Raw genomic sequence first — 24,819 nt, forward strand, 5'->3', positions numbered from 1 at the left:
AAGGATCGCTTTTCTCCATATAATCCGCCCCGCACACTCAGGTCGGCTGGGAAGCAACTGTTGAGAGTTCCAGACTCGAAATATGCCATAACAACGCAGAGGGCCTTTTCCATCTCGGCCTCACAGCTCTGGAACTCGCTTCCCAATGAGCTCCGCTCGGCCACCTCCCTTGACCTGTTCAAGAAGGGGTTAAAAACCTTCCTGTTTCAACAGGCTTTCCCCTAATTGTCCCCAATGCAGCCTCCCCTCCCCCTCACTGTTTTTGTATTTCGTGCTAGCTGGATGTTGTTATTTGTAATTGTTATTTGCAATTTTTAATGTATTCTTGCTGTTTTTATTGTATTTTTATGCTGTAACGGTATATTATGTAACCCGCCTTGATCTGTGGAAAGGCGGGCTATAAATAAATATTTTATTTATTATTTATTTATCATTTAAGGGAATGGAGGCAGCTCCATTTTATCCTGAAACGGTGGCATGTGTGAACGACACAAGGATTAAAATGATGCAGAGAGATTCGCGAACCCAAAACGTAATGGGAACAGTGATCCCGATGTGCATCAATGCGGCGATCCTCATCTATTTGGGACATAAAACCGAGTGTGAATGCCCCCTTAGTCCTCTCCAAGGACCACAATGAAGTTTAACAGAGCTCTCCAAGGTGCTAAAGGGAGATTTAAAGGCACTGTCCTGAGTACTATTTTAAAGGAGTAATTAATATATTGCCCTACCCATGGAAATGATACCCTTCCCCCCCAAAAAAAGTGCCTCCCCTTGTTTATTTGGGGAGTATTATAACAGTATCTGAAGCTCCCGGGTAAGCCAGGCACGCTTATCTCCTGACGGGAAATCGGTCACACGGTTTCCTTCTTCCATGAAATTACTGAATTTGCACAGGAGAAAAACCAGCCTGTGCTTGGCTCTTTCCCCCCGCATCCCCGACTTCAAAGCCTGAATCGCACTTGATTTACTCCCCACATTAGTCACGGCGCTGCCAATATCCCACCACATTTGAAGTATGAACGGAGCGCCAGCCCCGCTTCTCCCTTCCTTGGCTCCAAATTTAATTTCGCCGGCCTCGAAACTGATCTGTACGATGGACACGTTTCCCTGAAATGAAACACTCAGATCCAACTGATATCTTCTTTAGGGCTCCAAAAGGGTGCAAACTTGCAAGTACAACTAAATATCTATCAGCCTGTATCACCGGTCTCTCTTTACCTCTTTCTTTCTTTTCTTCTTCTATTGAAGTCAGAGGTTTCCCTCTGATTTGAAATGTATAGGTTTGCCTTGTTAGAATCCCTCTCCTGCCCTCAAATTCTAGAACCTTTAAGCCTTTGCATCTGCTTTTGAAGAAATGTCTCTATATAAGAAGAAGGCATTCTTATAAATATAAAAAAAGAATATATATATTCCCCACTTCTGCAAACGGTCGGCTCTTGGTATCCATTGGTTTTGGGTTCCCTTGTGGATACCAAAACCCATGGATGCTCAAGTCCCAATAAATACAATGCCACACAAAAGCAAAAAGAAGGCATTCTTATAAATAGCTTGGAGCTACGGCAGAAAATGCTGCATCAAATTGCATTAATTCTGCAGTGCAGATGCAGCCTGAGTCTCATATATGCAGAAAGGTGCCTCTCTCCCAGCATTAATTAAGTAACTACTAGAGGATTGCTCCTGTTTACAAGGTAATAACCACATCCTGGGCTCAATAAATTGAAGCTATCAAACACGCTTAACTAGCTAATTAGATTTTTTAAAAATCTGTTGATTTAGGACTTGGGAAAAGATGTCCATAAAGGTTACCTCCGTGGACACAGATGCAATTCTTATTTAGGGTCTTGCACTAGCAATTCCTGGGGCAGAAGCAACAGCCCTATTAAACTCCACATTTTATTTCCCACCAATGGCTGCACCTTTCAGACTGCAAATTACAACAGCGACAAACAGAAGGTAAATCTTGGAGCGTCCTGCAGTAAATCAACAAAGTGTTTTTATGCGGAACTGTTTGGCAATATTAATAAGAAAACAACTCCCCTCCAATGCAATCTCCTCAGTTTGGGAACTTCTGGGGGCATCCAGGTCTTTGTGGGGATGACCCTGCTCCAGGTTTAAGTGTAACTTTTGAAAGAGCTATATCCCACATACTGAGCTTATTTGAGGATTAGGGTGCAAAACTTAGGGCAGCTTCTTTCAACTTCAGACTAAACCCAAGAGTAGAAAAACGAGTCTCTTGGAGACAGGAGACCTCTCCAGTTTTCATTCTCACAACCCTAGGTTGCATTCTTTATGTGTGTGTATTTGTGTGTGTGTACCTTCGAGTCACCTGTCAACTTATGGCACACTTTGGATTGTCATAGGCAAGGAATCCTTGGGGTGGTTTTGCCAGCTCCCTCATCCGAAATGTAGCCTACAGTATCTGGGATCCATTGGGGTGGTCTCCCATCAAAGAATTAACCAGGGCTGACCTTGCTTTGTTTCCAAGGTCAGATGGGATCTGGTGCCTTGAACATGTGTTATGTGCCTTCATCACCTGTAGACTTATGGAAACCCCATAGATTTCAGAGGGCTTCCTTAGGCTAGGGATCCTCAGAAGGGGTTTTGCCAGTCCCTTCCTCTAAAATAAGAGCCTCCAGCCCTTGGGATTCCTTGGCGGTTTCCTATCCAAGTACTAACCAGGGATGACCCTGCTTAGCTTCCAAGATCAGATAGGATCTGGTGTTTTGCGTCTTGTGTATATGAACCTTCAAGTTCAGTATTGACTTATGGGGATCCCATGAATTTCACAAGGTTTTCAAGTCGCCTGTCCGCTTTATGGTGACCGCATGGATTTCATAGGGTTTTGTTAGGCAAGGAATGCTCAGAGCTGGTTTGGCCAGTTCCTTCTTTAGAAATATAACCCGCTATTCCTTGGTGGTCCCTCATCCAAGTAGTAACCAGGGATGACCCAACTTGGCTTCCATGATCACATTGGATCCAGTGCCTTGAGGATACTGTCTTTAGCTTTAGTCTTTGAGAAGCCATTGAGAAACCTTTCCGGCATTTTAACCAAGACATGCCACAAAGTTTACGTCCGCGGCTGAAACGGCAATGTTGGAGTTCTCCTTATTTTCACGAAGAGTGCTTGCTTTCAACTTCCAGCTCTCCACGGCTGATCTTTCCTGACACCTCACAGCATTGTGGTTTTCGTTTTTGCTTCTGATATCTTGCCTTGTGCCCGATCAGAAAATAGGGCTCCGCTGACAGCGTGCGGCTTTTGATTTTTTAAGCCAGAAACAACACCGAGGTGTCAGACTCAGAAGGCTTTAAAAATAGAACCATCTGAAGCAAACAAACACCTCTTTAACAAATCTCTGTCGAGAAGACAAAGGGCACTGTCAGGGAAGAAGGGGAAGAAATACACACACACACACACAAGGGAAGCTTCAGACCAGACTTGCGTCAGGCGTTTCGACAGCAAGACTTCTTTCTGACACCGGATTGAAAGAAGCAACATTAGGCCAAGCAAAGGAATAGTGGATTTGGGGCTGCAAGGAGAAAAGTCCTTGCAAAGGAGGGCTGTGGATATTTACTAGGTTCGTTTTTGCATGCAAGAACCAGTCGCGAAGGTTGTCTCCCTGCTGGAAAACATTAGGAGGGTCTTTTTTGCCCATTTTCCACCGATTTAAAATAATGATCATGTTGGTTAATCCAAACTATTGTTGTTGTTGTTGTGTTATAAGGATACGGTTGCTTTGTGGATTTTGGATGTTATTGTACTTTGCTATATGGCTACCCCAGATGTATAATAATTCAGCCCATGTCTTCCATGTTGAGGCATGTCATGTCACTCTCTAAACTCTCTTTCCCAGGAAAAGGCAAATTTAGCACATATTGCTGAAGCTGTGAGAAAGATCTCCAGATCTCCAGATCTCCATTCCCATTTGGACATCCATAAGCAGAGAAGATCCCAGGAGGGCCCTTCAAATTGTTCCTTAATGGGAGGCTGAGTAATGGTCTCTCCACTCTCCTGGAAGACATATTTCCTCTGGCTTTAATGTGTGGTTGCAGATAGTGTTGGATTTATTGCATTCCAGGCTCTGTCGCAGGACTCTTTATAGCCAGGGCTGAGACACAGAGGAGGAAGAACAAAATGGAGGAGGAAGACCAAGGATGCAAACCTCCCAACTGGTGGACCCAGGCTCCAAATCAGAACCAAAAAATCAATGCATTTTTACTTGCATGCCATAGAATAGACCCCAACCCCACAAATTAATGCAGTTTGACACCGCTTTAATTGCCATGGCTCAATACTATGGGATTCTGGGATTTGTAGTTTTGTGAGCTACTGGTGCAACAACAAACTACAAATCCCCAGGTTCCACAGCATGCGAGTTAAAGCAGTGTCGAACTTTTGCTTCAATTCTGCAGTGCAGATTATGCCTTAGACCTGGATGTGTCTCAAGCCGGATGCCAACCTGTGTATGTGTGTGTAGATAATGAAAGTTGTGATGCTCAATACACACTGCTGCTTGACAGCTTGATGAGAGCTTGACAACTTGCTCTTGGAATGGCACATCAGTCTTCTCCCTACACTTGTTCAACCAGCCTAGTGCTGCATCACTGTTTTGTAAGATCTGAGAAAGAAAAGAACTGTGTGTATGGTCCAAAACACACTACACCCATCCCTCCATATTTGTGGCTTTGATATTTGCGGGTTTGATTATTCACAGATTTGATTAATATGTTCTCTCTAGGAATCTCTAGGTCCTCCACTGCAACTCTATGGTCAACTTTAACTAAATGTTGCACTGAAAGACCTAGAGATTATTCCTAGACAGGTGTCTTCTCATTTCAAAACATGGTGTTTTTGTTACTTGCAGTTTTCCCCCATATTCATGGGGTCTTGTGCCCCTAACCCTAGTGAATGTGGAGAGACAAGTGTACAGAACTAATCCAGTTTGAGACCCTCTTAACAGCCCTGGCTCAATGCTAGGAAACTCTGGGAACTGTAGTTTTATGAGACGTTTAGCCTTCTCTGCAAGAGAGCTCTGGTGCCACAATAAATTACAATTCCCTTAGCATAGCACTGAGCCAGGGCAGTTAAAGCGGTCTCAAACTGGATTATTTCTGCAGTGTGTTTTGGACCTATGTTCAAAGAAGCATATGCAGGTTGTTAGAAAAGGAAGACCCAAACTGGCTTCCCTTTGGTTTATTGGTGCCTGCCTCCTTGAGCTCCCCAGCCGCCCCGCCGCTCCTTGCGATTGCTTATTCCAAGCACACGCTCCCATCATGTTAGGTACAAATTACAGAGCAGTGTACACAACTCGGCGATAACTGCTCATCTCCATAATGCTCTCCTGCTCTACAATGCACAGCTTGTTATCTTTACAAGCAACTTTTTTTACATAAAAGAAAAGAAAGGGGAGCTTTGACAAAGCAATTGAGGATAAATGGGAAGCTGTACGCGGTTTTGGCAAGGAGCACGTACCTTTTTTTAAGCGATAAAACAACCCCAAAAGGTTAACGCTGTGTGGCTTTGCTAATGGCGCCTGGGTGAATGATGCCACCCAGATTCTCCGAAGGCATGAAATCAGAAAGAAATTACCTTCTTTTCTGTTTTCTTTTGCTTGGAACAATCCCATGTTTGTGAAACAGAAAGGCAAAGATAACTCAGGAGCCTTGCGTGACCATTCTACAAACACAAATGAAATTTTATTTATTGACTTGAAACGAAATCCAAGGAGTAGTGAATCAAAAGTGTGTAAGAACTGAGCCCTCCATTGAGCGGATGCGTCATCCAGATACTCCAAAAAGACAACAACTCGACAACTATCTCTGAGTCCTGGGCTTTATGATTCAGGCTGTCTGAATCCTCCGTTCCCAATAGGAACCGGCCCAGATTTTGAGACTCTTGCGGGAAGGCTTTTCTGGCCACAGGGAGATTGGTTAAAGACTTTACCGTGTATTTATACATTGTACGTTGTGCATTGATTCCAGTCCTTGACTTGTGTTGTGCAGTTGTGCAGTGTTCCTATTCTACATGGAAGTTGCAAAGTGTCCAAATAGCTCATCTCCACAACCTTAGACGAAAAGATACTTCCTTTGAGATCCAGGGTCCTTCTGTCTTTTGCAAGGCTGCCCCATTCCCCTTCAATTCAGAGGTTGAGAACATTTCTCAAGAAGCCTCCATATTCTTGCATTTGGAAAACTTTGAGGTGCCATTTAGGTAAAACATGCCAAATGCAGCCCCAACATCAATAACATCTTGACAAAATTGAATCCTGTGACTCTTAACATTGTCATTATTTTTCTTTCTTCTGTATGATCTTAACACCTTTGTCTGATGAAGAAGCCAGTGGAGCTTTGGAAGCTTGCATCATGTATTTTGTGCATTTCAGTTATCCCAATAAAGATATTGTTGCTTTGTGGGTTTTGGATGCTCCTTTGCTATATGGCTACCTCGGATGTATAACAATTCAGCGCATGTCTTCCATGTTGAGGCACGCGGCGCCGCTCTCTAAACTTGTTTAAAAATTCTGCAATGATGGTTTTCCACACCTTACCTTCTGAAAGTTACCTCTCTGTAGACTTTCCATCAAGCTCCTATTAAAATGTTCTCCCTTTGCATTTGCTTGCAGATGGCAAACGGTTGAGCGTGCGTTTGATATTCCTTTCAGGCAAGAAACTGGCTCCCCACCAGGAACCTGGAAGGCAGTAAATGGGTTCTTCAGCAGGAGGCCAGACAGTGTGCAGCCCCACTACTGTGAAGAAAAGGTCTCCGGCTCTATACAAGTGCCATTATCGGAGATCAATTCCCGGGGATCTCCTTCTTGTGTCAAAAAGTGGAAAGGGGAACTTGATAAACCCGGCAGAAGCAGGACAGGAAGTCAAAACTTATTTTTAGTCTGCAAAGGTGATGGCATGACTGCAACGGGCAGCACGCTGTCAATGCCCAGCTTCTTCCATAGAGAGAATAGGGAGAAATGTTTTAGCAATGACTATACAAAACCGCACAACTCTGCCTGTGCATCCATTCCTGGCCATCAATTGTATGATTTGTACAATCCCTTTGTGTGTATCAGGACCAACTGTCCTGATTTTGCTTCCAATTCTGGTGGGACAAAAGAAGGCAAGTGACTCAGGATGCAAGACTATCAAATAAGGACAATTCCTTGTGGCTCTTGGGGAAAAAACAATAAGGTCTGACGCATGTTTTGCAGCCATCTCACTGTGAGGTTATCCTGCACTTTGCATTGTATCTGTCAGTAAAAGCAAGGGAATTTAAATTGTTCTGGAACTGGCTGAAGCGACCAAGTCGTCTTACTCAGTTTCTGACAACAGCAAAAGTAGCCAGGATAAACCATCTGCAGCACCATTCCCAATGCCAGGAACACTCCATCTTGTAAGATAACAGTTTGTTAGATGACCTGGAAATCCTCATTTCTGCCTTTAGCAAACTCTTCATTCTCAACAAGGTTGTAAGTGGGTTGTGCTCAACACACAGTGTGAGAATGCCACCCCACAGGTAAGTCTGCCATTCCTCCATATGCGCGTTGCATGCTTTCTGAGCACAGAATATGCCCTTTATTATTACATTTTTGCCAAAAGTACAACTGGAAATCTCTCTGTCGATCTGGTTAAGTACAGGCCCAAAACCATAATTGGAGACATCCGTAAGTTGCAACTGCATTTGATGCTGGATCAGGGAAGAACATTTGTGTACGGTGCACCTTCAGTGATTTCACTGTTGCAAGTCTGGTTTGTGCAGATAATCTCCAGAAGCAGGTTCCTTCCTCTGAAATGGAGCCTCTAGTACCTGGTACTCCTTGGTGGTCTCCCAACCAAGTAATAACCAGGGCTGATTATGCTTAGCTTCCAAAATCAAATGGGATCTGACACCTTCAGAGTATTTAGGCCAGGGCTTGAGATGTGATATAGACAATTAAGTAATACTGTCCAGATTCTACAGCACAGTCTACATTTCATAACTTTACGAATCTTTGGCTAGGTTGCCAAAACACAATGAAACTGTTAGTGGATTGTGAAAATTAACATCCATGCACTCTCAAGTGTGTTCCAATCAAGGTACATTGGCTACTTCTGGTGTGCATTGCACACTCCTATTGTGCTCTTTCACTTTCTAGACAGTGCCCAGATGTATGTTAGGGAGTGTCTTAATGCACATCAGACCATAAAGCATTGGTCCCTCTACCGTTGTCCAATGGATGCCCAGATGCTGTAACACTGCCATAGGGTGAATATGGATGTTGCAAAAATACTCAATCGAATTTTGCGCATGCTTGAGGCCATTTACAAAGACATCAGCCCCAAGCAGAATGCCAGCCATTAATAACGATTAATTTTAATACAGATGTAATAAATTTATTATTAATTTTATCTAATTGATTAATTAACTAGGCAAGGAAGCAAAGGAGTACCTAGTATAGCCGACACCTGGTGCGGATGACTTTTTAATACTCTCCCTCCTCTGTGAAGTCAAAGGCTTTCATGGCCGGCATCCATAGTTTTTTGTGGGTTTTTCGGGCGATGTGGCTATGGCTGGCATCTCCCTCCTCTCTTCAACAACTTTTTCTGGGTCAGCGGAGCTGCTTGCTGGGTAAGAACAGGAAGAGACTTGCTTTTTCACATGGGCATTAGATCCACCAGACCCAAATGGCACCCAGTCCACTTCCCACCAGTGCACCAGTTTACAACCCAAGGTTTCACCAAGTGTGGTCCGAACCCCTCGCTCGCCCCTAGTGACACCCCTGCAAGCGTGCTTGCACTCTGTACATGCTTGCACACACAGAAACTCCTTCATCTATAACCAGTGAAGATGGGGAGAACTGGGACTGCTGGAAAGCACACATTTGCTGGTAACACCTTCAGCTATTTACTCTGAGTGTCACAACATTCAATGATTACGACCCCTAGAACTTGTAACTATGGTTCTTAAGCGAATGAAACAACAGAGCACCAAACCAAAACTGGAGACTGGGCGCAGGTGTGAGCACAGGGCCTGGATTTATCTTTCTTTGACAAGCGCTGATATTATACTTGGCATTAAAGGACTGTGACCTCCTCACCGGAGTCTGACCTAAAGCCAAATGTTCTCCTGATACTCACAGAAAAGCTTACAAGAGGTTTCTGCAGAGCTAACAAGGCCTGTTCTCCGCTCTGATCTAAGTTTGCTGAAAGTTGGAGGTCACACCTTGACGACAAGAGCTTCCTGCCGGCTGAACTTCTTTTAGGCTTGGTTTTTGATATATAGCCTTCTTGTTGCAAGGTGGTCAAGGTTGCCGCTGGCAAAATCCTACGAAAGTGTTGTGCAGCATAGATGTCTACCTGTGGAGTTACACATTGTCGGTGCTGTCCTGTGTTGTGTTGAATGGCAATGTTTCATATTGAATGTGTTTCGCAACTGGATGCGCAACTGGATTTTCAATCAAATGAGCCACTGAATGCTACAAAAGAATGTGCATCTGCATGGATGTGCAAGGCATTGTTAGACTTCTTATTGCTGAAAACCTACATGATTTTTCTTGGTGACGTCATGGCAAATGGTAATGATGACATTATGGACACTCACACAAACAAGAGCCAGAGCCAATTTGATTATGGAAGAATGGGACATCATCATCATCATCATCATCATCATCATCATCATCATCATCATCTCAATGTCCAGTTAGAAGCAAGTGCCAGCAAAATGAAATGGTGGGTATATTTTGGCAGCCGGAGCGTTCAGCTGCTTCCAACGTATTACTTTCAAAGTGAATGTGTAAATTACAGGACATTGCGTCCAGCCCTACAATTTTTGCTCCAGCATTCATTAGTAAGAATTCAGAGGCATCGCCCGTGTTAAGTCTGGAATATCCTCAGTATGCAAAGGGATCCTGCAGCATCTTTGAGACTAAAGTTGCATCTACATTGTAGAAACAATGCAATGGGATATCTCTTTAATGGTCACGGCTACATCCCACAGAATCCCGGGGTTTGTAGTTTTGTGAGGCAATTGCACCCTTGGGCAGAGAAGGCAAAGGACTTTGAAAACTACAAATCCCACGATTCCACAGGGTGGAATTAAAGTGGTGTCAAAACTGCATCATTTCTATAGTGTAGATGCACGCTAATTGTGCAAAAGAGGTTGGAGCATGAGCTTTCGTAGACTTAGGCCTACTTAGAAATAATAATAACAATATTTTTTATTTATACAGCAATAAAACAATTCCATATAAATACAGTCGTCCAAACAATAACATTAATATCAATTCACTAAAATAACGGATCATCAACTAACATTCACACTGACATTCATACAATCAGATCAGAAGCTGAGTATTTCCTATATACCATCCCTCCAAGTGTCTACTATGGATGAAGCTACCATGATCTGACCAAGCCAGCAAAATAGCTTCTATTATTCACACAGATGCGCACAAAAATCTGTGATCATAAACAGTGTATGCACAACATTAAAGGCCTTGCTGTGTGGTGCTGAAGTTACTTGTCAACCACAAAGGGGAAAAATAAAGGAAGACCCTACAACATCCCAGCATGCTGGGCAACCTACACCTAATATATATTGTAAGCCCTTCGTTTCCGACAGATAAATGTAATCAAGGTTTATACATTCAGGGAAGCCAACGGGACGGGCTTGTTTCACTCGAAGGATCAGAAGAAAATTGTAACTAATGTTGTGGAAAATGACTTTGATATTGCTTTCTCAGTACAGGATTACAATTAAGGTTGCAGCGTGCGCAGCGCAGGGAAAGAATAAATGAATGGTAACAAATCAACACAAACAGCTACTGTCAGGAGTGCTTTGCTGACGGAAAGTAATGTAAGCATTACTTAAGGTTTTATGGCTCTCGTTTTTATCCCGGCTTAAGTAGTGGGGTTTGTACCAAGCTGAAAACAGTAAACAAGCCTTCCTAGACCAGGCAATGAAAAATGGAAAGGAGCAAACTATCTCTTATTAACTTTGGTTTGTAAACCATGCCATCCCAAATTAAACTGGATGGCAAGGAGTAACCAGGAGCAATGAGTCTCTCCTCCGAGTATAATGCTGCAGTGCATTTGAAGGCAAAGAGTAGGGGAAAGCCTTGTACTGTAATTGTTTGATTGCATTTTAGTTGTCACTTTTGCAAAGTTTTAATTGTCCTACTGCACTTTTAGACCGTAAGCAACGTTGTGTCCCAATTTTGCAAATAATAATAGTAATAACAACATGGACACTCATCTAGCTTTGAGGAAAGTTCCTTATGGAGGCTTTGGACGTGGCTTTATTCCTAACTTTTTACTATAAGATTTTTAATTTTTCTCCCACATGAGATCTATGTATTTCCCATGCGCCTTTACTGTAACCAATGCCTTCTTGCACACTTTTCCTAATGTGCTTTTCCCCCCTCAAGGACTTTTCCAACTGTACACATTTTTAGGCATTCCCCTTTTTAAAACAGGCGCATGGGTTCATGTGCACAAAAAGCATTACAAGCCTCACAGCTGTGGAAATTTCAAGCATGGTGTGTTTTGTCTCAGAATGAATCATGGAAGGTGTGAAATGAGTAACTTTGCTCACAATAACCTCACAACCGCTGAAATTCCTTTCCGATCCCGACAAGTGTGCAACATCACACCAAAAACCACAATTGTTTTACTATTTTTAAACCCAGCAGAGACTGCAACACAAAACTCTACTTGCAAATTCTTCTTCATCCAAGCCTAGATTACAATGCAGGAGATTACAACCCTGAAGGATGGTTTTAAAGAACAGGATCCAATTCCTGGATCAAACATACAAGCCGAGGAAATCTCACCAACCAAGATGACCAAAGCTGTAGCAACTTTATATACTACTAGGAGGAAGCCATTCTCCAAATCACATAAACAAAGTCAGTCTGTCTCACACTTCACTATGCCTGAAAACAGAACTCTTTAAAAAGCAGTTTTTAAAAGCAAACATATCTCTTACTAGTATTTAAAATGCAGCTCATAGAAGACTTTAAGCCAGTAGTGTCCAATGACTGACATATCAATGGTGCAGTTTATCCGCTCTGGATTTCAGCCTGAACTTTAAAGAGCTATCTATGATGCAGAACCCTCGTCTCCAACATTGGTTTAGCACATTGGATCATTCCTTTAAAGTTCATATTTATTTATTTCATCACTGATACCGTCCGCCACCATTGGTCTGGACTGAGCCCTTGCTTTGTAGGCTACAGTTTAAACTTGGGAAACTGCTCTTACAGCCCATGACAGTCCTGGGTGTTTTGGATTCGTTTCATGTGCTTTGCAGTCCGCTACTGACACATGGTTTCTAGACATAGTCTGTCTTGGGTGCGAGACAAATCAGAAGTGGGGAAAGGAAGAGGAGGAGAGGGGATGAAGGTACAGAGAAATACACAGACAACTGTACAAGTGATGCTGATAGACAATCATGGTTCAATTCTCAGGTTCTGCAGCTTTTATGAAAGGTTGAAAGCAAGTCTTCTTGAATAGGAGTTTGCACATTTTGGAGGGAACAGAAAGACCTACTTGCCTGGTCAACATGACCTTCCATGGCCAACATGTGCTACTTGCATGGCCAAGATGAGCTTTTCAGGTCTTCTCCAGAAACTTGCCCTGTCCTTTCTTCCATTCATAACATGGACATTCCCAGTACACAAATGCAAAACAAATTCTCCAGGTCACAAGAGAAACAGCGCACCAAAGGAACCCAAGATGCTAACCTGGTGTCTGCTGATGGATGATCTCTTCTGGGTCTTGCAGGTGGATGAAGACGAGGAGGCCAGCTGCACCGAACAGCAGGATGAAGGAGAACATGCAGGTCAGCTTCATCCTTGATGTCCTTCAATCAATCCAGTTTGGACCCACGGGAAGAAGAAAGGGTGGACTTCTCCAGAGCATAGGCTGTGGTCATCGTTTCAGCTGGTTTTCCATTCCCATGCGACCTGGTGGGGAGTGAGCACAGACCCTCTTAGAAGACTTGTCACTGCAATCCTATACTGTGTCTAGGATCCTGTTAGTGATATATGTGAGTGTTGCACACACCTAGGGGGTTTTGAATGGGGTTGAAGGGGCTAGTCTTTGGATGCATCCCATCCTGTGAAGGACTCCGTGCGCAGTCTGGGGGTGCTTCTTGACTCGTCGCTTCACCTGACTGCTCAGGTGAATGCGACGGTCAAGAGCACTTGTTATCAGCTTAGGCTGATTCGCCAGCTGCGCCCATACCTGGCCCAGAGGGACCTAGAAACTGTTGTACATGCTCTGGTAACTTCGAGACTGGATTTCTGCAACGTACTCTACATGGGGCAACCCTTATACCAAACTCGGAAGCTGCAAATAGTGCAAAATATGGCAGCCCGGCTGGTCACTGGTGCGTCCAGGACCAGCCATATAACACCAGTTTTAAAAGATCTTCATTGGCTGCCCATTCGCTTCCGAGCTCAATATAAGGTGTTGGTAATTACCTATAAAGCCCTAAATGGCTTGGGCCCAGGATACCTAAAGGACCGCCTCTCCCCATACATTCCGCCTCGCACTCTCAGAACGTCTGGGCAGCAGCTACTGAAGGTGCCTAGGGCTAGGTTGGCCTCCACTACTCGGAGGTCGTTCTCCATAGCTGCCCCAGCCCTTTGGAATGCGCTGCCCACAGAGCTCCGCTCGTCCACCACCCTGGCCCAATTTAGGAAGGACCTCAAAACCTTCCTATTCCAACAGGCATTCCCCGAGTAAATATCCTGTGGGCCTCCCTCCTCTCTTTCGTGGCCAAGAGGTTGGGCTTTGGGGCTTTACTGTTGGGTTGTTTTAAATATGTTTTTATTGGAACTGTTTGTATTTTAATTATGTTGTGAGCCGCCCTGATCGGAGGAAGGGCGGCATATAAATAAAAATTTTATTATTATTTAATTTTTTATTATTATTTATCCCGAATCGTCCCCTAGTCAACCGTCAACAATGCTATGGAGGAAGAAGGAAAGGAAGAGGGGCTTTAATGAGGAGGCAACTGGAGAGTTGTAACCCGAAACAGTGTGCATGTGTGTACATGAATGCACAATAGACAGACAGATAGACTTTGGTGTTTGGCCCCTCTTCTTTTTTCTAGACCTATGTGCAGATTGTTATGCTTAGGTTTTACTTCCCTCCTCCTCTCTTTCCTTTTTTGTCTGGTGCATTATATCCACATTTGCCTCAAGGTTTCAGATGTAAAAGTGTTCATGTGGAGGTGCATTAAATTGTGAAGGTGGCTGAGCATTTGCATGTTTATGTTCAGTTGTGCGATGTTTCCAATTCAGTGCTAGGGTTGCATGGTACAATTAATGCGTGATTCATTCATTCTTTTATTCACTCACTCACTCACTCACTCCAGGGACGTAGCCAAGGGGGGGGATCTTGGGTTCCGGACTCCCCCTTCCATTAGAAAAATGAATGGTGTGTGCTGCTGTGCTGCCGCACCCAAGCCCCATTATAATGGTGGCACTTAGTCTGGACCCCCCTTCCTAAAATCCTGGCTACGTCCCTGCTCACTCACTCATTCAGTTCATACAATACAATGCATTCAGTTCATTCAATCATGGGGTTTTCTTGGCAAGGTCTCCTCAGAGGTGGTTTTGGCTGTGGCCTCCTCCGAGGATGAGAGAGTGTGACTTGCCCAAGGTCACTTAATGGGTTTCAATGATTGAACAGGGATTCGAACCCTGGTCTCCTGAAGTCCCAGTCCAACACTCAAACCACTGCACTATACTGGCTTTTGGCTGTGGAGTAGTTACTTCTGTTTAATAGTCATAAACTCACAACTAAGGCATGAGTTGTGCTATTCATTATGCTGAGATAAATAATGAATATCGGTACAGGGAGGTCATAGCCTACATGTGTGAACAGGCAAGGAAGACGCAAGCCGCACCAACGCTGGGCTTGCGCAGCCATCTCAAAAAGCCTCCAAATGTCCCCTTTTTAGCCACTGCAAACACGAATTACAGTGCCATTTCCCCATGCAATAACTGGAAACAGCAATGGAAAGGGGACTACTGCATACCTGCTACAAGACTTTATAGCTCATTTGTGCTCAGGGTTACAGTCATAATTAAATAAATGGCCTACATTTCTTGTTTCGGTTCCCCCCAGTTAAACAATAATGGACAATTCACTGGGGACTTGGTTCACGCTGGGACAGATATGATCTCAATGTTCTTTCCTTACGCCTTTCTTTTTTGGGTGGTGATAGAAATAAAACAAGCTTCATCTTGTGCACTTTGGGGTAGCAAACTCCTTGACTGCAGAGGAAATAAGAATGATATAGATATTGGAAGGTCCATAAGCTTAGAAATAGTTGGGTTGAAAAATGTGCAACAGTTGGGCTCTTTTAAAAAACATATGTTTGCAAAATAAATTGAAACCCTTGCACCCTTCTTGTTAGCATCTGGAATGGATGCTGCTGGAAAACTATTCTGGGAATAATGGGAGCTTGGCTGGTGTATACTGGTGTATACTGTTGAATTATTAAGCTCTTAGTAATCTCAAGGAAAAGCAAATTCAGCTTTTTAGGGGGTGCATCTACACTGCAGAAATAATGCAGTTTGATACCACTTTAGAGTAAACGCCGCTGACGCTGACGATGATAATGCGGTTAAAGTGGCGCCAACATAGATTTCATTTCTGCAGTGTGGATGCAGCTTTCCGGCTTGCTTTCTCAAAACTTAGCAAACTCTCATTAACAGCTTTCCTAAGTTTTCAGAAAGCAGCGAAGCAAGTGCAATGCTTCTTCTTTTTCTCTTTCTTAAGAAGGAAAGAAAATTAACAACTTTTATATCCAAGCGCATCAAGGATCCTCTTCCCCTCCCGACACGAAAGTCCTCTTAATCTTTAAAGTCTCGGTGACTAATTTGCCTGTCACCAAAAGAGTGCAAACACTTTCTCCCTAATGACTGAGAGCCCCATCTGTTTTGTCAAGGTGATTTTCAAACTCCCAGGCATTTCGCCGAGATGTGCGCCGCAGTCCCCCGCTAATCGTGATTTTTGAGTCGTTAACGTGAAACCTCTAATTAAAAAGAAAGTCTGGAAATAATTTTCGCACATCAGCCACCCACGAGTCAAGAAGGGAACGGGGCAGAAGCTGGCAGTTGGAAGCAAGGGGAACCCACACAGATTTGACATTTCTTGCATGAGTAACGTTTAGCGGAATGATGGGCGCGCATTACCAGCGCACGGATGGAGATGCACTTCAATATGGAAACCGGGGCTGGAATCTGGTTGGGGTTTAATGCAACTTCCCCAGTCCAAGCAGGTGGGCATTTTTATCGGACACGGAAAGGAATATCTTGCACCATATTTGCACCCGCTGAAGTGTTACGGAAGAATTGCTCTGCGGAGAAGAGCCCAGAACAATTGGTATATTTTCTCTGAAGATGCCAGCCACAGATGCTGGCGAAACGTCAGGAACGTCCTCTTCTAGAACATGGCCATGCAGCCCAAAAAAACCCACATTGGTGTATTGTTTTAAATATTGTTCACTTTTTAATGCCATGTGAACCAGTGTGGTGTAATGGTTTGAGTTGGACTACGGCACTGGAGATCCTGGGTTCGATTCCCAGTGGGTTTCATGGTCAATCAGAGATTTGAACCCAGGGTCCCCAAAGTCATAGCCCCACTCTCAAACCACTGCACCACACTGGCTCCCATTAAAACACATTAAAAATAGTAAAATATATTTAAAATGATATACCATCCCATGTGCTCTTCTGCACAGAATAATCCTTCCATTACACTTCAGCATGTTCAGCTATGGCAGAATATTCTTTTCCCCCCACCACAGTTGGCAAACTACTATACCTATTCATCCCCTTATGCAAGGATGAAGTAGCTCAAAATTTAGATCCCTACCTATATATTTTTAAACCTCTGATATGTTGTTTTGTGCTTTCAAGTTGTTTCTGATTTATGGCAACCCTAAGGCGAGCCTATTGTGGGGTTTTCTTGGCAGGTTTCATCAGAAGGGGTTTGCCATTGGCATCCTCTGAGGTTGAGAGAGTGTGACTTGATGAAGGGTCTGGGCAAGGGGCTAAAATAGTTCCCGAATCTTTGAATGGCATTACTTCCCAAAGTATAGTAATCTATCTTTGTTTCTCTCTCCGCTCTTCCTCCAATTTTTCCAAAACCAACACCGAAACTGATGAAAACCCCTTACGTCAATCTGAAAACCTGGTGCCCATCCTTGGCCTTTGCTAAACTCAGCCCACCTTCCCCCTTTGTCCTTTTCACAAGATCCCATCAAAGCAAAGCATAAGGAACCGGCCTAAATACCAAAGCCTCCAAGGTTTGCAAGAAAGGCTGAAAATAACAAAACGGTAACCTTTGCGGCATCCGTTCTCGTCATGCATTTCAGGTAAAGCCCGTCGTTCCGCAAAGAAATTTTCTTCCCCATAATTGCAGAGCCAAAAAAATAAAATGAAATAAAACAAAACCTCTCTGAAAAGTGAACGCTTTTTGTGTTGTCAGGGATGCAAAAGGTCTCCCTCCCCTCGATCCTCCAAAATTAACCTTTGCTAATGTTTGCGCAACCTCCTGCCTTCCTGAGCAGCAAAGGGTTTGGCAGAGTTTCAGAGCCTGGCATTGTATACACATTATTTTGCATGAAACCCGTGGGTTCCTCGCTGCCAATCTTCATAAGAAAGAGCAACTGACCTTTTTAGCTCATATATAATTAAAGCTGGGCCTAACGTTTTGCAAATAAATAAAAGATAACTATTTTCTTCTGCGGATCAATGGCATCTCCTGTAATTTTTCTTTTTTTCTCTTTTTTGGACAGAAACATTTGAAAGTTAAATTATGGCTCCCTTTATATATAATCATTGAATCCAAGACACGGGCCGTTCCTCCCCAATTCTTGCACATTTGTCAATGGTACAGCGCACTTTAAAAAAAGGAAAAAAAATGCAAACAATTATTAATATTGATTAGGACTAAAACAATATTGGATCTCGATATATCCCTGCTTTTTTTTATGAATGACTTTGCACCGCCGCGGTGATTATGATGAAATACTATTTGCACGCTCAATTTCTTTTCAGCAAGCAACTTGGTAGGGAGCTGCTGCTTATCATTGCGCTGCACTGATAATAATCAACCCATGGAATATAAAACCATTTTCTAAAGTTCTGAGACGAGGCATAAAAAATGATCCATCTAACTCCCTATCTTTCCTCACTGTATCTCGCTGCCAGAGATAGTTTGCCGATAGTTGCCGTTGCAAACGGTTCAGCTTTCAGGCCCAGAAGGAAAGTCAGCAACCGATCTCTCACTTTGGAGTTTGCATCCTCTCTAGGCAGGAAAAGAATATGCTCAATTATTCATTTCCATCTCGAAGAAAAATGGGTTCCTCCACAGTTAGGAAAACCCATCAGGAAGAATAATAAAGCGGCAAGATTATTATTATTATTATTTTGCAAAGTTCTCCCACAACTTTATAATGTCCCAAAGTTTTCCAGGGGAATTGTTTGACAAAGAAATACACTTGTCCCTCTATCTTTGCTAGGGTTAGGGGCACAAGACCCCAGTGAATATAGAAAAACCGCAAATAACAAAAACACCATGTTTTTGCCCAAGAGGACACCTCTCTAGAAATATCTAGGTCCTCCAGCGCTACTCTGTGGTCAACATCCAAAAGACACTGACCATAGAACTGCGCTGGAGGAGTTACAAAGGCCTAGTAGAGTATTCTCTCTAGGAATCTCTGGGTCCTTCAATGCAACTCTATGGCCAACATCCGGCAGACACTGACCATAAACAAGGAGGAGCTACAAAGGTCTAGTAGAGTATTCTCTCTAGGAATATCTAAGTCTTTCGGCACAACTTTTAGTTAAAGTTGACCATAGAGTTGCACTGGAGGACCTAGATATCCCTGGAGAGAACATATTAATCAAACCCATGAATAATCATATCTGCAGATATCAAAGCAGCAAACTCCAACAAATACCAAGGATCTATTGTGTCGGCATAAATTCCTAAACCCCATTGAAATGGGAAGCCACCAGCAACAACAGTTTCCTAGTACTGTATCTTTTCCATAGAGACACAGAGAACTTAAACGCAGAATCATAGAGCTGGAAGGGTCATCATATCCAACCCAACTCTGCCATGCAGGAATACACAACCAAAACACCACCAACCTGACTTGGGACATTCCCAACTTTTATCCGTTCCTTGGGTTCATTGTGCCCATTACCTGCCCTGTCTTTCCGTCCCAGTGACCATGGAGTGCCAACCATTGACAAGACGCAATGGAATAACTCAGCCTCAGTGTCCAGAGATGGGGCGACTATGTACTGTCAAGCATAAATGTGCAGGTTTAATGCCACAAACTGGGGGGAAACTATGAAAAACAGTCCCTGGAGATCCAGATAGCAACATCCTGGCAAGGTAGTATTTTTCAGGGCTGAACAATGATGGGAGTTAGGCATGAACACCGGGGTGCAAACTGCAACTTTTATCCCAATGATGACTTGGTGCAGCCATGCTGAGATGCCCCCAAATAACTACATACAACATTTTGATTGAACACAGCAGGAACACAGTCTTCCCTCTCTTCCCTGAAAGAGTTTTCCTTTTGAATCCAAGCTTCCTTTTGCATAGACATTGCTGCCATTTGGAATCGTATGGGGTGAATGGTACATATTTCCAAAGGCAACCCAGTCCAACCCCCTTCTATGCAGGAAAACACAACTGAAGCCACAGTCTTCCAAAGAAAAAGACTCAGTCTCATACCAAAGCAGTCTGTTCCACTGTCAAACAACTCTGAAAGCAAAGAAGTTCTTCCTTAATGCCCATTTCTTACAAGTGGTTTCCGTGCTGGGCTGCATCTGCACTGTAAAAATAATGCAGTTTGACATCACTTTAGCTGCCATGGCTCCATCCTCCAGAATCCTGGGATTTGTAGGTTTTTTCAAGGCACTGCACTCTTTGGCACAGAAGGCTAAAGACCTTGTAAAAATCCAGTACAAAACCTAGGATTCCATAGAGCTACAGGACTTAAAGTGGTATCAAACGGCATCATTTCTACAGTGTAGATGCACCCCAAGAGTACTAGTAACGATGGTAGGAATGAAACAAAAATCCTCACCTGAAGATCTTGAGGCTTTAAACACCGATTCCCAAACTTTGGTCCTTTAGATGTTTTAGGACTTCAGCTCCCAGAACTCATGACTTTGGCTGGGGCTTCTGGGAGCTGAAGTCCAAAACACCTGGAGGAACAAAGTTTGGGAATGACTACTATATACAGAGATGCATCCAATCTTTCAGACAGTCTGCTTTCAACAGACTGAGGCAGTCACTGCTGATAGAAAACAGAACCCAAATGAAGAAACGGTGAAACAAGATAGCGTTCTCAACACCCTGATGTTTGCAAGGCACAATAAAGAAGATCTAAAGGTACCTCTTCCTGCCCAGAATCAATGAAGACTCGACATCCTCAGTAGTCATAAAATGTTTGGTTTCAGATGAGAGGAGGAGGAGATCAATGGCTTGTATTAAGAGCGAGAGAGAATGGCTGAGTGAGATCTGTCCAAAAGAAGTCTTGTCCGCAAGGGAAGAAGATCCAGGGCAATCTTTCACTGCAGGTCCCTCTTGCGTAGCATTAGCTGGACTCTTTTGTCTCGCATTAGTTAGACAGAGCTACATTTCAGGAGGGTCATGCAAAGGTTTCGAAAAACAGCAGGAGCCTCACTGTCGGGAAAAGTGGCTACATGCGTCGAGCCGGAAAGCCAGCTTTGGCCAAACAAACTTTGCTTAGCTATGAGGACACAGCTAGCTAGACATGCAATGCTCTGGATTCATCCTTCTCATGTTAGACCTCACCTGCACTACAGAAAACAGTGCAATTTGACACCGCTTTAACCGCCATGGCTCAGTGCTATGGGATGCTGAGATATGTAGTTTTAGGCAATTTTTAGCCTTCTCTGTAAGGATTGCATGCAATTACACCATTTCACAGAGGAAAACAAGAACCCGCATGGCAAAGCAACCCTGGAGTGGTCAAGATGGCAAAAGTCACAAATGAGGACGAATAGACAATCTGGGAGAAGCTGCAGCAGTTTGCTTTTGCTTGAGGCAGCTGGGAAGGACAAGATTCTGCCCATCCACTCTTCTACTTTCGATGCAATTCACTGAATGCAAACTACTTTGACACTTTGGACTCCATTTGCTGCAATGGAAGTAAGCTGAGGACATGTTGGAATTGAAGAAGTCATCAACACTTGTTGCTTTAGTACTTAAGAGTTGGAGAGGGACTTTTTAAAGTGTGTGCCTTGTTTTCTCTCTCTCTCTTCCTCGGTTGGTGCAATTGAAGCTTTTCTGCTTCCCGCCTGAAGAGATCACTTCCTCGCTCCCCTTCCTCTCTTAAAAATTAGTATTTACAACCTTTTGTCTGTGAAGCGTCTATCCGCGAGGCTTATCCGCTTCAAGACAGCACACAGACACATAGAAGAGAGTCTCTTGTATTCAAGTATAGTTAACTTTCTTCTGACTATACTTCCCTACTTTGTATGGATTTCTTTGCAACAGTAAAGTAAGACCCAGGGTGAGACATCTCCAAGACTCCCTGTCCTCCGCTGCTCTGCTCAGGTCCTGCAAATTCATACCCATGACCTCTTTTATAGAGAGTCCATCCATCTGGCATGCAGTCTTCCTCTCTTGTTACCTTCTACCTTTCCTAGCATTATTGTCCTTTCTAGCAATCTGTGCCTTCTCATGATGTGGCCAAAGTATGATAGCCTCAGTTTAGTCATCCTGGCTTCCAGGGAGATCTCTGGCTTGATCTGTTCTATTTGTTTGTCTTTTTGGATATACCCAGAATGTTTGGAATTCACAATCACTACTTAGTCCCAGGTTTGACCCTATTGCCACAATCGTAACTCACCCTTCAACCCAATTTTCCCCATCTTACATGGGGAGAAGGAGGTCCATTTTGGCCATGATTGGAACCTAGTTGAAAGATGTTACCAAAGGCCTCCATGATAGCTCATGCCTTTGACATTTTCCCTCTTTTTCCCCCGTCTCTTTGTCCTTTTGATATCCTTGGTGCCTCTTTCATGAGTCCCGGGGGATTTGAAACTAATTTCCCGACCGTCATTAGCGCGAAACTTTATCCTTCATTAAAACCTAGCATAAGGAGAGAAGAAGAAGAGTGTGGCATTTTCACACCCTTTTTAACTTGATGAAGTGATATGCAAATAACACTGCAAACCAAGGCAGCCATAGTTAGGCATGCCACACACACGCACACACACGCACACACGCACATTCACACGCTTCCTCATTAAAATCCAAGCAATTACACCAAGAAGAGGAAGATGCAAAAGAGGAGCCCGGTGCTCCCGTTCCCCCCATCCTGCAGATGTTTAATTGTCCCTCAGGAGGAAAGCGCAGGTTTAATTAACGGCGAAGGACAAAGGAAAGGAGGTGAGGCCAGCCTTCCGCTTCCTCCAGGAGCTGTGACTCCGCATATAGTAGGCTCACAGGCTGGATGCAAAGGCACAGCCCTGGGCAAAGGCTGGGCAAACATCCCCATAGACGGATGCACCAGGAAGACAAAAGGATTTGACATAAAGGCAGAGAACAGGCTGGCCATGATCCAATGTGCCCTTTCTTGCAAGAAGGAGCCACAAGGAGGGAAGGCACAAGCCAAGAGAGTAAAGTGTAAAATAGAGGTTCAGGTGGTCAGGCAATCCGCCCTGCATTCCACTACAAACGTTGGATGTCCAACATGTGGAACCTATTTAGAAAGTAGGGACAGGGTCCTACATTGATGCACAATGCTCTGCCCATATCGTTCTGTGTCTTCTTGAACCCTGGAAATGACAAGGACCACCTTCTGCTCACTGCTTGGCCCAAATGGGTAGAGAACTGTCCCATGCACCCTGTCCAAAAAGCAGACACACAAATGAGCTGTCTAATGTGTTGAACCTATTTTGGAGGTAGGGTTAAGGACCTCCATTAAATGGGTTGTGAATAATGCTCTGCCCAACCCTGGTTACTGTCTGGGCTTCCTTCTGCTTAATCTGGAGATCAGGGTTCGATTCCCTGCTTGGCCATGAAACCCACTGGGTGACCTTGAGCAAGCCAAATGCTCTCAGTTTTCAGGGGAAGGCAATGGCAAACCTCCTCTGAACAATTCAAAGATATAGCCATGTTAGTCTGTAAAATCAGCATGTAGAGAGATCTTGCTGCACCTTTTGAGACTCACTGAAAGAAAGAAGTCGGCAGTATGAGCTTTCCTAGACTTCAGTCTACTTCCAAATGCATATGAGAAAGTAGACTTAAGTCTAGGAGAGCTCATGCTGCCAACTTCTTTCTTTCAGTGCCTCTCAAAGGTGCTGCAAGATTTCTCTCCATGATCCTCTGAACAAGTCTTGTAAAAAAACAACACCATAATAGGGTCACCTTAGGGCTGTCATAAGTCAGAAACATCTTAAAGGCACACAACAAAATCACTAATAGCATGCTGCTAAGGGTTCGCCATCTTAGAACGTCCCTTGAAAGTTCATACTAAAACACAGAATGGATTCACCAATCCAGTGATATGGGAGTCACTAGTGGAAAACAGTGGGAGAAAGCCATTGGCTTCCTAAGATTTTGCAGCTGAGCTCCCAGCTGCCAAGGACCTCTATTTTCCTGATCCAAACATGAGATTTTGGAGGGGGCTGGCTTGAGGGGGAATCCCGGGGGGGGGGGGGGCATATCACTTGCCAAGGAAACGGTCTGGAAACTGTCATCACTCTATAAACACGCCACAAAAACAGCAACTGGAACTTGGGAGCGAAAACTAGCAAATGGAATTATCGGCTTCTGAAGAGTGTGAATTTTTTATCCACAACCTAAAATAAACCCACAACGGGACCCACAACACCTGCTTCTATATTTTATTGATGAGTTTCTCAGAAGCGCAAGGGTATGGGGAAAGGAGTTGGCTTCATAGGAGAGGGGAAATGGAGGACTTTCGGATGAACAATCCAGCAGCTGAATGCCAAAAAGGAAAGAGACATAGATATGGTGACCAAAAGTGCAATATGGGTGTCCTTCCTAAGGAATGGGAGGCAGGAAATGTTAGTTTGCTTACTAAGGGGAGCCAGCTTGGCTCAAATCTGGCATTAAAGGCAAAACAAGGCTTTGGCATGTGATCAGGATTGGTGAATTGCCTTTGCATCCATTGCTCCAGAGACGGTGGTGCTATGGAGACAGGAGTGAAGATGCAAAACAAAAGGAGGCAGGTATTTGCTTTGGAAATGCATCTGATCCCTTGGGGTTTGCTGTGGTGAGAAAGGAAAAGCCACCTTAAGGATATCTCTTCTTATATAAGCCAACAAGAAATTCAACAATAAAACCAAAACCTCAAAACTCACTAGTCTGCTGAAAGATTTAACTCGGGGCATGTCTACCCGGGCCAAATGCACCGGTTCCTCCTCCCTGCCATGCACCTTCACCACAACCTAGCAAGTGATGGTTTTGTTTCTAGCATATTGTTATACAGTAATATTTTATTATTTTATAGTGATGCATTTCATTGTCTGTTTTTGATTGTATATGTTTGAAGTACCACTCTTTGGTGGAAAGGACGTTATAAATAAATGATGATGTTTATTATAATAGAAAGCCAGTGTGGGGTAATGGTTGGAGTGCTGGACCTCCTCTGAACAAAGCTTGCCAAGAAAACCCCAGGATAGGTTTGGCTTAAGGCTGCCATAAATTGGAAATTACTTGAAGGCACTCAACAACATCTACATATTATTATTATTATTATTATTATTATTATTATTATTATTATTATTATTATTATTATTATTA

General features: G+C 43.6%; 1 protein-coding gene across 3 annotated transcripts in view; it reads right to left on the reverse strand.

The window, feature by feature from the left end:
* CHST8 (carbohydrate sulfotransferase 8) overlaps nucleotides 1-24,819 on the reverse strand; it is a 165,648-nt gene that overhangs the window by 108,265 nt on the left and 32,564 nt on the right. For all 3 annotated transcript variants that reach the window (XM_042438641.1, XM_042438642.1, XM_042438643.1), the window contains one exon: nucleotides 12,717-12,938. In XM_042438641.1, coding sequence (XP_042294575.1) covers nucleotides 12,717-12,825 — 109 coding nt within the window. In that variant the 5' untranslated portion in view covers nucleotides 12,826-12,938. The remainder of the gene's footprint in view (nucleotides 1-12,716; nucleotides 12,939-24,819) is intronic.

Source organism: Sceloporus undulatus, chromosome 8 (genome assembly GCF_019175285.1).
Source record: "Sceloporus undulatus isolate JIND9_A2432 ecotype Alabama chromosome 8, SceUnd_v1.1, whole genome shotgun sequence".
Lineage (NCBI taxonomy): Eukaryota > Metazoa > Chordata > Lepidosauria > Squamata > Phrynosomatidae > Sceloporus > Sceloporus undulatus.